The sequence below is a fragment of the Penicillium vulpinum genome, assembly GCF_028829585.1.
Source record: "Penicillium vulpinum strain IBT 29486 chromosome Unknown utg000001l_segment0_segment0, whole genome shotgun sequence".
In the NCBI taxonomy this organism is placed as follows: domain Eukaryota; kingdom Fungi; phylum Ascomycota; class Eurotiomycetes; order Eurotiales; family Aspergillaceae; genus Penicillium; species Penicillium vulpinum.
In genome coordinates this window covers 5,281,317-5,296,167 of record NW_026643241.1, presented here as the reverse complement: position 1 = coordinate 5,296,167, position 14,851 = coordinate 5,281,317, and the positions used below count along the sequence as shown (strand labels likewise).

General features: G+C 47.1%; 4 protein-coding genes across 4 annotated transcripts; 2 read left to right on the top strand and 2 right to left on the bottom strand.

Moving 5' to 3' along the window:
- Positions 1–217: 217 nt before the first annotated feature.
- Positions 218–2,038, bottom strand: N7479_001903 (non-ribosomal peptide synthetase; the record flags this gene model as incomplete). Its single annotated transcript, XM_057249600.1, has 1 exon — positions 218–2,038. The coding sequence occupies one exon, from the start codon at positions 2,036–2,038 to the stop codon at positions 218–220; it is 1,821 nt and encodes a 606-aa protein (XP_057114032.1).
- An 850-nt stretch (positions 2,039–2,888) lies between these two features.
- N7479_001902 (RNA polymerase II mediator complex middle subunit MED1) lies at positions 2,889–5,223 on the top strand (the record flags this gene model as incomplete). The annotated part of the gene is made up of 2 exons (XM_057249599.1): positions 2,889–4,505; positions 4,552–5,223. 2 exons carry the CDS (start codon positions 2,889–2,891, stop codon positions 5,221–5,223), a joined length of 2,289 nt encoding a protein of 762 aa, XP_057114031.1.
- A 5,253-nt stretch (positions 5,224–10,476) lies between these two features.
- Positions 10,477–11,988, top strand: glnA (glutamate--ammonia ligase; the record flags this gene model as incomplete). Its single annotated transcript, XM_057249598.1, has 5 exons — positions 10,477–10,479; positions 10,539–10,577; positions 10,663–10,755; positions 10,985–11,489; positions 11,549–11,988. 5 exons carry the CDS (start codon positions 10,477–10,479, stop codon positions 11,986–11,988), a joined length of 1,080 nt encoding a protein of 359 aa, XP_057114030.1.
- A 920-nt stretch (positions 11,989–12,908) lies between these two features.
- Positions 12,909–14,791, bottom strand: N7479_001900 (putative MFS transporter; the record flags this gene model as incomplete). The annotated part of the gene is made up of 4 exons (XM_057249597.1): positions 12,909–13,484; positions 13,558–14,152; positions 14,247–14,558; positions 14,634–14,791. 4 exons carry the CDS (start codon positions 14,789–14,791, stop codon positions 12,909–12,911), a joined length of 1,641 nt encoding a protein of 546 aa, XP_057114029.1.
- Positions 14,792–14,851: the final 60 nt, after the last annotated feature.

Here is a 14,851-nt window from a genome sequence, read left to right as displayed (position 1 = left end):
CAGCTGTAATACAGAAGGCAGGTTTGATATGTATCATCTAAGGGAACCATTATACATATTTACTCCGAATGTAGTCCAAGTTGATTCAATCCATTTGATGTGTTACCGGTCTATCTGCAACCACCATCTCCCCGAGCACAACACGTAGAGCCTACACACAAGCTTCATCAATGATCTACTTAGCAAGCCTTTCTAAGCACCTATCAGTATCTAGTAGCTAGACATCGCCGTACGCCAGTAAAGTGCTGCGAGGCAATCTTGAGGCTAGGCGGCGTAGTCGATCGCGGTGTAGCTTGCCTGAGGTTGTTGCTGGGATCCGGTTGAGAACAACAACGACGTCTGGGACCATGAATGTAGGAAGCGCTTCCTTCATGGCAGAAAGAACAGTGGCTGCCTTTGCACGACTCTCAATTTTTGAAGCAAATATTTCATCGTTTTTGTTTTGCATATTGTGATGTGAGGACTCCGTATGGATGAAGCCAACCAACATGATGCCATTGTGGCCAATATCATCGGATGGAATGATAATATCCACCATGACTTGAGTAGATGTAGGATACTGTCGGGCGAGATGTCTTTCAACATCTGTAAGGTCCATACGCTGCCCTCGGATCTTTACTTCGGTTACATCCTTTCGGCGGATGTACTCAAGTGCTCCGTTGGGGGAGTGGCGAACAAGATCCCCTGTATTCAAGCAGCGATAGCCATGTGACGCCGTGGGTCGAATCTGCATGAGCCATGAAGGGGCCGAAATGTAATTCTGGGCCGTACAAGCAGGATCGTTGAGATAGCCACGTCCCAGACTGGGACCTTCTAGCAGCAGCTCACCTACCCCACCGGGTGGTACCAAATCTTCGACATTGTTGGTGTCTACGATCCAAGCATTCCATGTATGCATCGGCACTCCAATCTCCCGGTAGTTTGAGTTAAGGTTGGTCAAATCAGCAAGCAAGGCGAATGCCGCAACCTCTGCCAATCCATACATGCACTTCAATTGCACTCGTCCTTGCCATTTCTCTAGATCAAGGGGGCCCAGCGCCTCGCCAGCTAAAACAACGACTTGGAGTGAGGGGACCTGGTTGGGATCCAGTAAGCGAGATGCAGAGGGAGTCAGGATGATAAAATTGGCGTTCAACTCCCGAATGGTTTTCATTGTATCATTTCCTTGGCCCGGCTCTGGAGCTATACATAGACAAGCTCCATGGATCATGGCCCCAAGGTACTCAACAACGCAAGCACAAAATGCATGGGAATTAGATTGAAGGACCCGAGATGATGACGAAAGCATCAGTTGAGTGGCTACCGGCTGTGCCCAGGCAGTGCATACCGCAGCATGGTCTATAACGACAACTCTAGGATTCCCGCTGGATCCGGAGGTAAAAAGACCATGGCATGCATCAGATGGTCGTGCGTAAGCCGACTGAAGGTGTGTACATTTTTCCTCATCATCAGCCAACAGTGTATTAGCTCCCACCTCTAAAACAAGTGGACTTGGTGGTTTCACACGATAGGCTTGACGAATGGATGCCAAAACAAGCGGAGCTTCAATCTTTGCACAAATTTGTTTAACATACTCATCTGGAAATGAGATATCCATAAGAAGAAAAGCACCGCCTGCCTTCAAGATACCCAGGATGGCGACTGAAACCCACACAGATCTCTCCACCAAAACAGGTACTATTTTGTCAGGCTGTATTATCTTGAGCTTTGCGAGCTTGGTTGCAAGGCGGGTAGATAGTTGATCAAGCTCATGGTAGGTCAAATGGCCATCCCAAGCAGCGATAGCTGGCTCCAATGGGCAAGATTGGCATTGCGCGATGATGAGGTCGTGCACACGGGCGTGCACCAATGGTGGAGGTGTGCAAGTTTGATGTTGCAGATGACAGTATTGACATTTAATACCGGCCGTGGAGTTCTGGCATAAGCCAGCGGGGATGTTCGCAATGGAATTGACACACCGCATGCACCATGCTTCGGCATGAGTAGCAGGAGCAGCCACCAAAGTCCAGTTGGATACACCACCACCATTGAAAGACATGGCGGTCAAGTGCAGTTTTGTGGGCATATGCGACATTTAACGCCTTCATGTCAATTTCCCTATATTGACTTCTCTGGGTGCCGAAGAAGAGCAAGAGGCAAGGAACGTGCTGCTGTGTGTGGGTAAAGTGTGTTCTAATGTCGATTGTTCAAGAGTTATATGGGAAGATTGAGACTCGGGAGAATGGCCCCCAGGTGCGACGTACATGTGAAAATATCAGGTCAATTGGTGGGATATGTGGATTGCTGAATTTTACGGATTCCTGTAGACATACGAGAATCATCATCGCCAAAGCTAGGATATCCAGGGTATCAAGGGCGACACCTTATGCTGCATCGGAAAACTCGTTCCTACACTGCTGGAAATTGCTTTTTTTTTTTTTGTGTGTTTTTCATAATACAACTTCTTTTGTACATTCTGGTTCACACTTATTCAACAACAGTACAGATGTAGTCCTGATTCATTCATGTGTTGATGCAAACCTTAGATATGACGATGAATGCAAACAGTGCAAACACACGTGATCGTATCTTCTTTTGACGGGGAGCTCTCTGTTTAGAACATCATTGGGAAACAAATCGTGCTTGTTAATTGCAGTGTTCATGGGAACGGGGGAGCTTCGGATGCGTCATGGTATTGATCTATATACTCCTTTGACAGTTCTTCCCTCGTGCATTCTCAAAACTGGCACTTGCGCCGGTAAGAATTGAGTCGCATTCAACGATACCCGGCTTTCTTTAGTTTTGTGCTTCAATACTTCTTATGATACCCAATTTTTTCGGACGGATCTGCTATATCTAATTTTCAATTACTATTGGCACTCTGTTCTGGCTATTCCTTTCATTTTACCATGGCGACTCCCTCAGCCAAACCTGGCGCGACGCCAACCCATCTCTCCTCTCCCCACCCATCCTCCGCTCCTCTATCGCGATCTCTCGCCCATAAATCGCCTTCAATGAGAACACCGACAGCCTCAGGGCCTGCTGCACATGCGCATCACACAAGTATTTCGTCCCATCAATACGCTACACCCCTCGCCGTCCCTGGCGGGGTTGACGACACTGTCAATTTCAGCTCGCCTTCGGCTCTCTTGGCGCTTGGTGGGTATACTGGCATCAGTCCTTCTCCTGCAGTGCATGATGGTCTTGTTGGTGCGGGCATGAACGAGAGCGACATCCAAAACCTCGGGATGCAGGGAATCAAGCTTGGAGTCGCACGCGACAATGACGAAGAGCAGAGACATCGTGTCGAGCAGGTCGTTCAGCTTCTACGAGCCCGGGTCTCTGGTAGAGGAGTTTCGCGTGAAAGCGTGGAACGGCTGAGTCGGCTGGAAGGTTTTGAGTCCATTTGGCAGGACGATAATCTCAACATCGCTGGTAACTTTGTCGATCTTGAGATTGATTTCTACGCTGGGCAAGATGTCGTCAAAGATGTCAGTCTACGATATGCCACGCCTGAATACACGGAAGGAGTGCGGCGCGAGGAAGCTACAGCGGTCTTGAAACGAACGCTCGCCCAGTCCCCGGAGGAGGCTGAATGTGGTAAATGGAGATCACTCCAAGAGTTCCACGAAAATCTCCAATGGCTTGCAAAACTTGACAAACTCAGCCAAGAGGTCAATTGTTTTGAGGCCTTGGAGAATCTCGAAGAGAACTTCAGGCGGATCTGGGTGGAAGAGAACAAGAATGGGAAGTATGGCGGCGAGTATCAGCATCTTTGCGCAGGTGTCCTCGGACGTCCCACCATGCACAAGGGGACTCGAATCGGGCTCGGCTTACAATATTGGGTTGAGCAAGCAAAAGTCCTGGATGCAAAGCAGAGCCTACCATCTCCGGATGCTATGGAGATTGACCCACAACACGGTCAAGGCTCAAAGGGCGAATTGGATGATCAAAGCAAGTCATGGACTGTCATGATTGAATGCGAAGAGGGGTATCCGTCCCTGCGCATTTCAAAGGAATGGGTTGGGAATGAAGCTTTTACTGCAGGTGAAAGCACCGAATTGCTCCCATCAAATGGTGCTGCTGGGTCTGTGAACTGGCTTGATCCTCCGCAGACGATGCGATTGACCCATGGCAACCATGACCCCATGGCGTTGGACTCTAGCATGCTAGAATCATCGCCACCCAACCGCCGATTTGTCGGTAGACTTGAGCCTGCACTCGACGTCCCTATTCTTGCAGCCTCCGAGATTTATCGTCAGCTTGGTATGCAGCTACCACAGGAGTTTAAGATGATCACGTACGATGCTTTGCTGGTATCGGAATCTTCGCCGATGACGTTACCCGTTTCCTCCCCTCAAATTGGCCGTAGAAAGCGCCGGATGTCAGTGCATGCTTTTGACTCAAATGGCAAGCAATATAAGAAACAACATAACTATACTTTCCAATCCTTTGAGTCCATTACTGGTTGCACCATCCGTGATCTACCCTTCTCGCACCCCCGACAGCTCGCAGATATCCTTCCAGTATGTGTGTCTTCGTCCAATATTGACTTTGGCTAACCTAGTTTAGATCTTCCGGCAATATGCCGTGTTAGCCAATTTGATTCGGAAGACGTTCCATGTTCCTTCCAAGGACCAGGCCAACACGGCCGACTCTTCAAATGCCACCCCCAAAAATACCCGCGCTCCTCCTGTCCAACCCCCAGACCTCTTCGCTGGCCACGACGGGCCCATAATCTTGAACAACGATGATCCTAACGAGGAGAGGTTGAATCTCCTGCTCGGTCTGAGTAGCTCGGATGGTAGCAAAAATGACTCTAGTGTTGAACTTTCAACCCCCTCCAGTGGAGGAAAGAGTCCGAATCATTTGTCTGTGGACGACGTCAAAGTCGACGTGACATTGCGTATTCAACTCGGCCAATCGCCTGCTCTCATGTTACTCATCACAGATCAGAGGAACTACAACGAGAACTCCGAAACCGCTCAATTCATTCAAACCCCCAGACAAATCGCAATTTGTTTTGAAGTCGGGCTGAACGGCCAGATCTCAGTTGTGGATACTGCTGGTTTAGTGGATGATGAGACAGGTGGCGACACTGAAATGCAGGGTATGGATAACCTTGATCCAGGGCTTCAGGATGTACAAAAGAAGATTGCTAGAGTGCTTGAGGTTTCGCAAGACTTGAGCATCTTAGTTGAGTGGGTATTGCGCTGGATGCAACAGCGGGCTGGCAATGGCTAAGATCCAGTGGCATGAGATACAATATTCTTGTATTCGCAGACCAAGGCAATTCCTAGTCTCACAATTACGCACTCACATTTGACATTGATATACAAACCACTAAGGTGCAGTTGTATATTGGTTGCAATGACCACTGTGGTTAGTGTAAGACCTTGCTAGCTGTAGCAGCCTGCACTCGGGACAGCCCCACCACCCAAGCTGCTCCAGGGCTCTTCTGCCACACGACTCATATAATGTATGAGCCACTGGTTGACTACCTTGTCATTGGTTCTTACCTGATTGAGATCTTAATATCTAAAGTCTAGATAATCTCAAGCAAATACTAGATCACGCAATGTGACTAGCGATATATAATTATGAAATAAGTTCGAATTTCATGATATTATGAAGGCTTTCTAGCTCTGAATATAGGGTGTAGACGAAATCATGAGGAAAGAGATAACTGTATCTTCACTACTCTAGAATCAGCATACTCCACTGTGCGCTATTGTCTCGCAAATAATGGTGTTTTGATGTTCTCTTCGACTCCCCCTACATGAGTCGCAAGACATTTTCTCGACACGATAGAATGGGCCTGCTGGATGACAGAGAGAAGAGCTGACCGTGTTAGCAATTTGTACCGAAATGTCCACTTCTTAAAAGCACCCACGGTGGTGTAGCATGGCCACTTTCTGAGCATCGACTCCTTTCATTTCCCATGAATGCGAATACAGCCGGGAACACCTTCTCCTAGATGGATATCACATACCAGGAGGAAGCCATGCGGATGCACTCAGTTGCCTCGAGCTGGTTAGGATTGGTTCCACGAGAACATTGGGAGGCTCAGTGAGAAGTTCTTTTATTTTTCTCTCTTCCATGGATCATTCTAATGGTTATAATCAAAGTGGACACCATTATCCGCCCGCTGTACCTCTATATGTCTGCCTAGACTACCCGCCATTTCATCGCCTAGATGAGAATAGCAATGCTGAGGTTTATGGAAGATGAATATATATATAAATTTAAGGGAGTAGTTGATATTGAAGTCATGACGACCCAAGATGACTAGAAAAAAATCAAAGGAGGAGAGTGTGGGTGAATGAAAAAGTCGTCTTTATATTCCCTATGTGGATAGCAAATGCCAGCGAATAGCACATAGTACGTAGTACGCAGATGCTGTTTGATATTTGCCTTCCAAAGATGAAGCCACAGCATATTTTCTTTGAATAAACACAAGTATAGGTACGGAGCAGTGCTATCTGAGTTATCATTGCTGATTATGGAGTACATGTGAACTATATATTTGATTCGTCTTATCGCATTCCACATTCAACACATTCAACATCCACCTCCACCTCCACCGTATATATTTAAACGTGACACAGTATTTCTTCACACTTCCCAGAAGATACAGCTGAAAGGATCTTTCCAAAATACAGATCTCTCATATGGATCCCGTACCTATGCAGGAGTACCTAAGTAAATGTGACAGTTTGTTTCAGGGTCGATCAGATAAGTCTAGGCCCTAAATATGTTGCGGGGTTACGGACCGTGCCTGTATTGTGCGTCACTTCTGGTGGCTAGCTCATACCTCTCAAGGCCGATAGATGCTGTTACTTAAAGCATGGAACTATAAATCGGGTGCAAATAGGGCAGGTTGTACTGGATCGACATTGACTGAATGGTTAGAGCGAATACGAAGATGTGCCTATATGGATCAGTATCGGCATTGTATCTGCATTTAACAGAATTGGGCATCATGTTAAACAATTGTAGATGTCTTCATTTTTATTTTTCTGAATCAGGATGTCCAGATGAGATATAACTTGGACCCCTACTTCGTACCCTCCTTTGTAGGCTGCAATAAACGAGTCATTAGATCTCACGGAGTAGGGAGTACCCGGTGAACGGATCTGCCAGGTGCAAGGGATACCATGCCAGTGGTATTATTTATTGACTCATAAGGCATTATTCGAATTTTAGTCCAACTCACATGAAACAACGAGGCTTTAACACCAACCACTTGTGTGATTAACCGTAAATGGGCGCTTTTTGAGGCTTCTATAATTGCCCCCCAGTTACTCCGTAGTTATATGGAGCTATCTAACATCATAGTCCGTGCCTAGAATAAGGAACCAAGATTTATGTTCATTTTTCCATTGTTTCCCTTTCAAATATATTATACAACATCTGCTTTCATTCTGACTCATATGTGGATTTTACCAAGTTATTTGAGATTTGGATAACTAAACCTGGTTAACAGGCTGAACAGGAAGTAGTATATAGACTTGGCATGGGGGCCACTCTATTCCAAACAGGCCGATGATCTGTATCAGAAACATGTATTTTGGATTTTGAAGATCAAACTGGTATATCTATGTGTCATGTCCACCCCTCATTCCGCTTTTGAACATTCTTGAGGCATTTTGCCGCATAGTTTTCCTATAAAACGCTCAGAAATATGTCTGTAGCTTAAGGAATTCGGCTATTGCTGGTAATATATGGACCTTCTGACCTGAATTTAATCGATTCGGCAAATAAGGAGAAAGCAATTACGTGAATATCAGTTGAATGTGCGATTTTCTAGTCAGCGTGGTTTGTCAACTTGGCATTAAGAACCAATGAGAGAGGGACGATAAGAAGGGGGTCGATCTATAGGGGGTTTGAGAGTTGATATTTGATATTCATACAGAGAGAGTATTGTATGCAGGATATTATATCTCTCATTTCTTTTGCATCTCATACCTGAAGAACTTGCATTTTATTATTCACATTATACGGAGTAGAGAATGTACTTTGTACTCTATTGGTACAGTACAACCGCACAGCCCCCGGGCTCGGCCGGTGACTAAGCCTGAATCTAGATGTCTCATGCTATTTTAATATGCTATTAATATACCCAGCTGAAGGCAAAACTCTTCAGACAGATTTAGATATGGACTCTAAGCTTATAGATTGGTATTGTATTCCGTACTAAGACTTTATATATATACAACCAAAAACCTGGAGAAATGAGGGACAGGGCTGAAGATCGGGACCTCAGCCACTGTAGATTCCTGAAACTCCCGATATTTGCCAGTCTTCCATTTGCCGGAGAAAATACGGGGGAAGGAGATCTCGTCGCCACTTTTTATTAGAGAATCCCTGACCTAAATCTCCCGAGATGCATATTTCATATTCTCTGTGTGCCCACGAATATAGAAGAATATGAAACTTCAGTTCGAGTCCTCTTACCTAAGAATTCACACACCTAAAAATCACCCGAACTCGTGACTTCTACAGTACATAATTGATATCACACATATGAATAACTAAAATGCCTTGTCGGCCTGTAATACTGCCTTGATTCTCTTATCCATGGCCGGTGTCGGGGCGGTCCCGAAAACAGCAATCTGATTGGTTTAATCGATGAATCAACGGGGGTTTCGAGAACGTTTTGCCACGGTCCCCACCACTGGCCCAACTATGACTTGATCGATCCCAGTTGCGGCGTGGCTTCTCCAGTCAATGGAGTTTGTGCGGACCTTTGTATTACATATGTATAACGGATGTACTCTATACCGGTCCGACTCGCGTGATAAGTACATATGTACTGATCTGTGGGTACCTGTCTATCCTGCAGGAACAAGATATACAAAAGATCTGTAGTATCAAAGTACAGATACTACAGATACTACAAATATCACAGATACTGAAAGCTAAAGATTCCAGCCCTCAAACATGATAACAAATCGCGCCATTGTTATTTGGTGATAGCTCCGTGGATATCAGAAACCGCGGAATAATTAGCCGTTCGCGTTGTACAGTATCGCTGTTCTCGCGACGCGCGCGTGATAAAAAGATATAATTAATATATTACAATTTAGCGGGTAAAAGAAATAAGGGTTCTAGAATTTACATTGGTTTTTTTCTTTCTTTCTGATCTCGAATTACCTTCCCTATGTTATATGCACTTGCGGCATTTGCAGCTGATATGCGCTCGGCCTAGAGGTCCTGGCGCCAGTTGCTAAGAAGTGTGACCATATCACCGAGAGTATCCCGGGTTGACGGATAATTACATTTGACGTTGGGGAATCTGTGTTATCTCATGAATCTTCGGATAAGATGTGGAGGAGCTATATTTCGGCGAGAACACCGGATAGGAACACCAGATCTGGGCAAGGCCATGCGCTATATTCGGCTACATCTAACACATCCCCCTGTCAGCCATATACTTTAGTGCCTATATATCTTATCGGTCCAACGGGAGATGAAGGATTGACCATCTTATTGAATTTCATTGAGTTTTATTACAAGGTCAGACCGCCGATTGGGTGCTAGTTAGGGTTATCGCCAGTCAGCAGACACCAGAGATTTGAGTGGTTCGGGTGGCGGGAGCGGTTTTGTAGAACAGCTCGTTTTATGCGGAGGTGAAAGTCTGGAGAAGAGCTACCTACTACATTGTACGGAATACGCAGAAAACGGTAGAGCTAGTCGCATCTAGATTCAAATGTTAACAAATCAAACTGGTATAAGAGTCGATCCCTCGGCGGGGACCGGCGAAAGGCATCTGGATGATGCGAGTATGATGACACGGAGGTAAAAGAGTGGCGTTGAACTCGGTAGAAGTTGAAACTTCCAAAATTTCACAGGCTATGGCGTTTTCCTCGGCTGTGAAAGAAAGTAAAATAAAATAAAAAAAAAGGGTGCTTTTGACATATTAGTTAGTATAATAAAATGTTTACGATGTTGAGGCATTAAAAATGTTATATTGAAGGAAAGATTTACTACAAAGTACAAAAAAGTACTAAAATAGAGTGAGGGCTTTTTTTGCTTTTCCTACTGGTTTCGGTTTCAGGAGAAGAATTGCCGACTCGCACAATACTGATGTACCTCCTATAGTATGAGGTACTTTATCGGTACCCTGTATTGGGCCGGAAGCTTTACAATTGATTACAGTTACAATACAACGCTTAACCTATTTAGGGGAGTGGCTGAGCCGCGCCTTCCTATTTTTCCCAAAAAAAATTCAAAAAATCAAAAAAAAATCAAAAATCCCAAAAAAGAAAGTCAGTGACTAAATTTAAATTCTTTTTTTTTTTTCAAAAGGTTATCATCCCTCCCTTGCCCCTCCACATCTTTAAAACTCATTCTCTCCTCCTTTGGATTTTCTCATTCATATTCTATTTGCTATCACATTTCGTGTTTTCCTTCGGGATTTCTCTACCAAAAAGTCATTGCTTGATTGCATCGAAACCCGGTTTTAAACCAACAACACACATACCCATATTCATTATGGTATGAGTCAATCTCTTTTTGTGTGTGTGGAATAGAATCTGACCTCTTTTTCTCTACAGGCTTCTGAATCTGCAACTGTCGTCTCCAACACGGGGAATGTGCGTTTGATTCTTTGATTTGGATTTCCACAATGGCCTTCGAGCCAGTGGGGAATGACATATACTGACTTGACATGGGAAACAGCTCATGAAGTACATGAACCTCGACCAGCGTGGTGCCGTTATGGCCGAATACGTCTGGATTGATTCCAACGGTGGCACTCGCTCTAAGACAAAGGTATGACTCATCTCAATCTGATTTTTTCCCTCCCCAGGCTCTTATCTCCTGGGACTAAACACGAATACTGGGGATTGGTGGTTGCTGCATGTTCTTATCTGGAATCTCCTCTCGGGCCTCGATAAGCCCTGTGCACGGGGATTCCTGATTAGCATAAGACGCAGCCACCCGCCGTCACGTGAGATAGCGCTCTTTTGGAACAACTCACTAACTTGAATCGCTCGCACAGACTCTGTTCAAGCCCGTCACAAGTGTTGATGAGCTTCCTGAATGGAACTTCGACGGTTCCTCCACCAACCAAGCCCCCGGTGACAACTCCGATGTCTACCTTCGCCCCGTCGCTTACTACCCCGATCCCTTCCGTCAAGGTGACAACATCCTTGTCCTTTGCGAGACCTGGGATGCCGATGGAAGCCCCAACAAGTTCAACTACCGTCACGAAGCCAACCGTCTGATGGAGACCAACGCCAACGAGGGCTTCTGGTTCGGTCTGGAGCAGGAGTACACTCTCCTCGGCACTGATGGTTGGCCATACGGCTGGCCCCGTGGCGGTTTCCCCGGTGCCCAGGGTCCTTACTACTGCGGTGTCGGTACCGGCAAGGTCTACTGCCGTGATATCGTCGAGGCTCACTACCGTGCCTGCCTGTACGCCGGTATCAACATCTCCGGAATCAACGCTGAGGTCATGCCTTCCCAGTGGGAGTACCAGGTCGGCCCCTGCCCCGGTATCGATAGTAAGTTCTTTTTAAATCACCCAAAAATTTCGAATATTTTGAGACTAACTGTTTTTCAGTGGGTGATCAGCTCTGGATGTCCCGTTTCCTGCTCCACCGTGTCGCTGAAGAGTTCGGCGTCCGCATCTCTTTCGAGCCCAAGCCCATCAAGGGTGAGTGGAACGGTGCCGGTCTTCACTCCAACGTTTCCACCAACGCCACTCGTGCCGAAGGTGGTATGAAGGTTATTGAGGCCACCATGAAGAAGTTCGAGGCCCGCCACGTTGAGCACATCGCCGTCTACGGTGAGGGCAACGAGGAGCGTCTCACTGGTCGCCACGAGACCGGTAGCATCGATAAGTTCTCTTACGGTGTTGCCGACCGTGGTGGCTCCATCCGTATTCCCCGCCAGTGCGCTAAGGACGGCAAGGGTTACTTCGAGGATCGTCGCCCCGCCTCCAACGCTGACCCCTACCAGATCACTGGAATCATCGTTGAGACTATGTGTGGTGGCCTCTAAATGGATAGGAATCATTTGGTCTTAGCGCTCCGATACCCTCGGCGTCAACCTGGGAGTCGGACCAGAGCGGCCTGACTGCCTGAGGGAGTCCCCATAGAAGTTCTGTGGTCTGCCTTTTTCTCTCTTCCTCTTCCTGTCTTTCTTCTCCTGTTCTATCCTTTTCATGCTCCCGGTTTCAGTGTCCGCCTATTGCGTTCCTGCTGGCCCTCCCTCGTTGTACCAGCCGCACTACTTTTTTTTTTTTTTCGTTCTTCTCTTGACTACCCTTTGTTGGGTAATGTGATACGTACTATAGCATAGAATATTCATGGATGGGAAAACCACACCATCGTTTATCGAGAGATATCATTCTGATATCGTTCCTCTGGAGAATCGACAATTAATACCAAGTTTAACTTCTGCACTGACATTCATCTTGAAGTAATTTTTGTGTCTGAAGCAATACCTACATTGGTTGACAAGCATTGAGCTCTTGTACTTTTTTTCTATGGTAGTCAATTTAGTCTCATTGGTCTTATCTAGATCGGGGTATCTCGCCAGATCGTTCCCGTGAAACAAGGATCTGAACTCAATCTAGTATCACGTTCCAGAACCCAATGGAAGACTTTCTTTCTTTTACAGAATGTGTAGTGCGTCATAGTATAAATAGTCGAACACGATCAACCTCAAAAAGAAGCATATTAGCACACTTCAGTTCATTCAGTTGTTAGTTTCACCTTATGAAACAGAATATTCTCCAAAAGCCATCCATGCCCGAAATTGAAATTAGATCGTATTCTCCTTTCTATAGTGTCCCTTGTATCATTCTATAGAAGTCCAACACAGCAACGTAGCCAAAATTAAAGAAATATAACAACACTTCTACCGCTTCACCACGACCACACACACCTCACACCGACACAAGTCTACACACCCATCAATCACCTCCCCAACCTCAACTTCCGCCTAAACCCAGCCCCAAGCCCATGCAACCCCCTCTGCCTGACCTCCCGTCTAGCAGCCCCATCAACCGCCTCATCCTCACCACCCGAATACCGCCCATCAACAAACCGCAACATAAGCTGCATAAACGCCGCAGCGAGAATACTCCCCCCCAGAATACCGATCATGACAAGGTTACTCTTTCTGTACTTCGCGCGGCCAGGCGCCTCGTAGTCACTCTTCCATCCGGAATACAGCGCATACGTCGTGAGGATACTGCCCAGATTACCGAGGCCGGAGACGACGGCTGATGCGGCGGCTACGCCTAGCTCGCCGTGGCGTGGCTGGAAGATCTCTGTCGTCCAAGTCATTGTTATCGGGACTGTGGGGCCGAGTCCGAAGCCCACGATCAGGAGGCCGCCGTAGCGTGGCCACGGGTTGGTGTCTGTGCCCGCGTAAGTTGTTAGGAGGAGGCCGAGGATTTGGAGCAGGACGGGGATTGAGAAGAAGATTGCGCGGTGGCGGTGGAAGCGGTCTGAGAGGGGGGTTACAAGGAGGATGGCGATTAGGTCCATCTGAGGGGTTGTTAGTGGATGGATATTGAATGGAAATAGAGCCAGAAAAGGAAGAAAAGGAAGGAAAACTTACAATCCAAATCGGAGCCGTCAACAAACTCAGCTCAACACCACTCAAAGTCGGATCAATAGCCTTGATAATCAAGTTCGCATACAGCTGCACTCCAATACCAACACCCACAACACCAAAGTACATAATGAGCAGCGGATACAATCTCCAATCCAAAAACACCGCGAGCAGATCCCGCAGCGTCCACGCAGACGAGTGATAGACGCGCTTGAGATCATGATAATGCACAACGGCATCTTGGCCCTTCAGCGCGGGTTTGGTGGCAGGCACCCAGCGCATCAGTGATGAGCGCTCGGGGGCAGGCTCGCCGGGCGGCGTGGGTCTATCTGGTAACCACCATAGCAAGGCGAAGCCCAGAGCGACCGTGACGACGCCGTAGATTAGGAACATCCATTGGAAGCCGACGAGGCCGTGGGAGCCGTCCATTTTTTGGAACCCGGCGGAGACGAGGCCGACTACGGCGGCGGAGACTTGAGAGGCTGTGAAGTACTGCCCGATTCGTTTGCCGATTCGTGAGGGCGGGTAGAATAGGGTTAGGTAGTATGTCATGCCGGGCCACATGCCTGCTGTGACGATGCCGAGGAGGAGGCGGAGGAGGCTGGGGTTTGTTAGATACAGGATAAAAGATATAAGATATGGTATATGACGTATGGGATGTATAATGGGGAGGGTTTGGGTGAGGGGTTGCATACTAGAAACTCCAAGCTGCCTTCATTGCTGCAAGACAGCTTCCGATTAAGCCTACGCTGACCACAATACGGCTCATCCAGACGTGCGGGCTTAGACGGGTCATGATTAGGTTCGAGGGGAGATCGAAGATCACGTAGCAGACGTAGAACAGGGCAAGACCTGTTGAGATCTGGTGCGGAGTTAAGTTGAGCACGCTGGCTAGGTCGTGGCCGACGTCTGCGTTCATTGTCTGTGCTAGACCTACGTTCGACCGGATGGCTGAACAGAGGAAGTAGAGGACCCAGAATGCAGAGATGATGCGACGGTCCAGTTTTCTATGATTGGATGTTAGATTCTGATATTGAATAGTGCATTGTTTCTTGGAGATGCGACCCAGAGATGTAATTTACCTGTAGATCCGTTCGATGTTGGCCACGCTGTGGTCTGCGGACTCGGCCTCGACCTCGTCTGAGGATGTCTGACTCTGTGGCGCCTCTGGCTGCTCGGTGATCTCAGCAGAGACAGGCTGCTTGTCAACACTGACAGAGGCATGTTGATGTTCGGACATCTTGTTATTATTATATGTGTATAGATCTTTTTATTTGGCTTCTTTGCGGGTAAGCAGTCA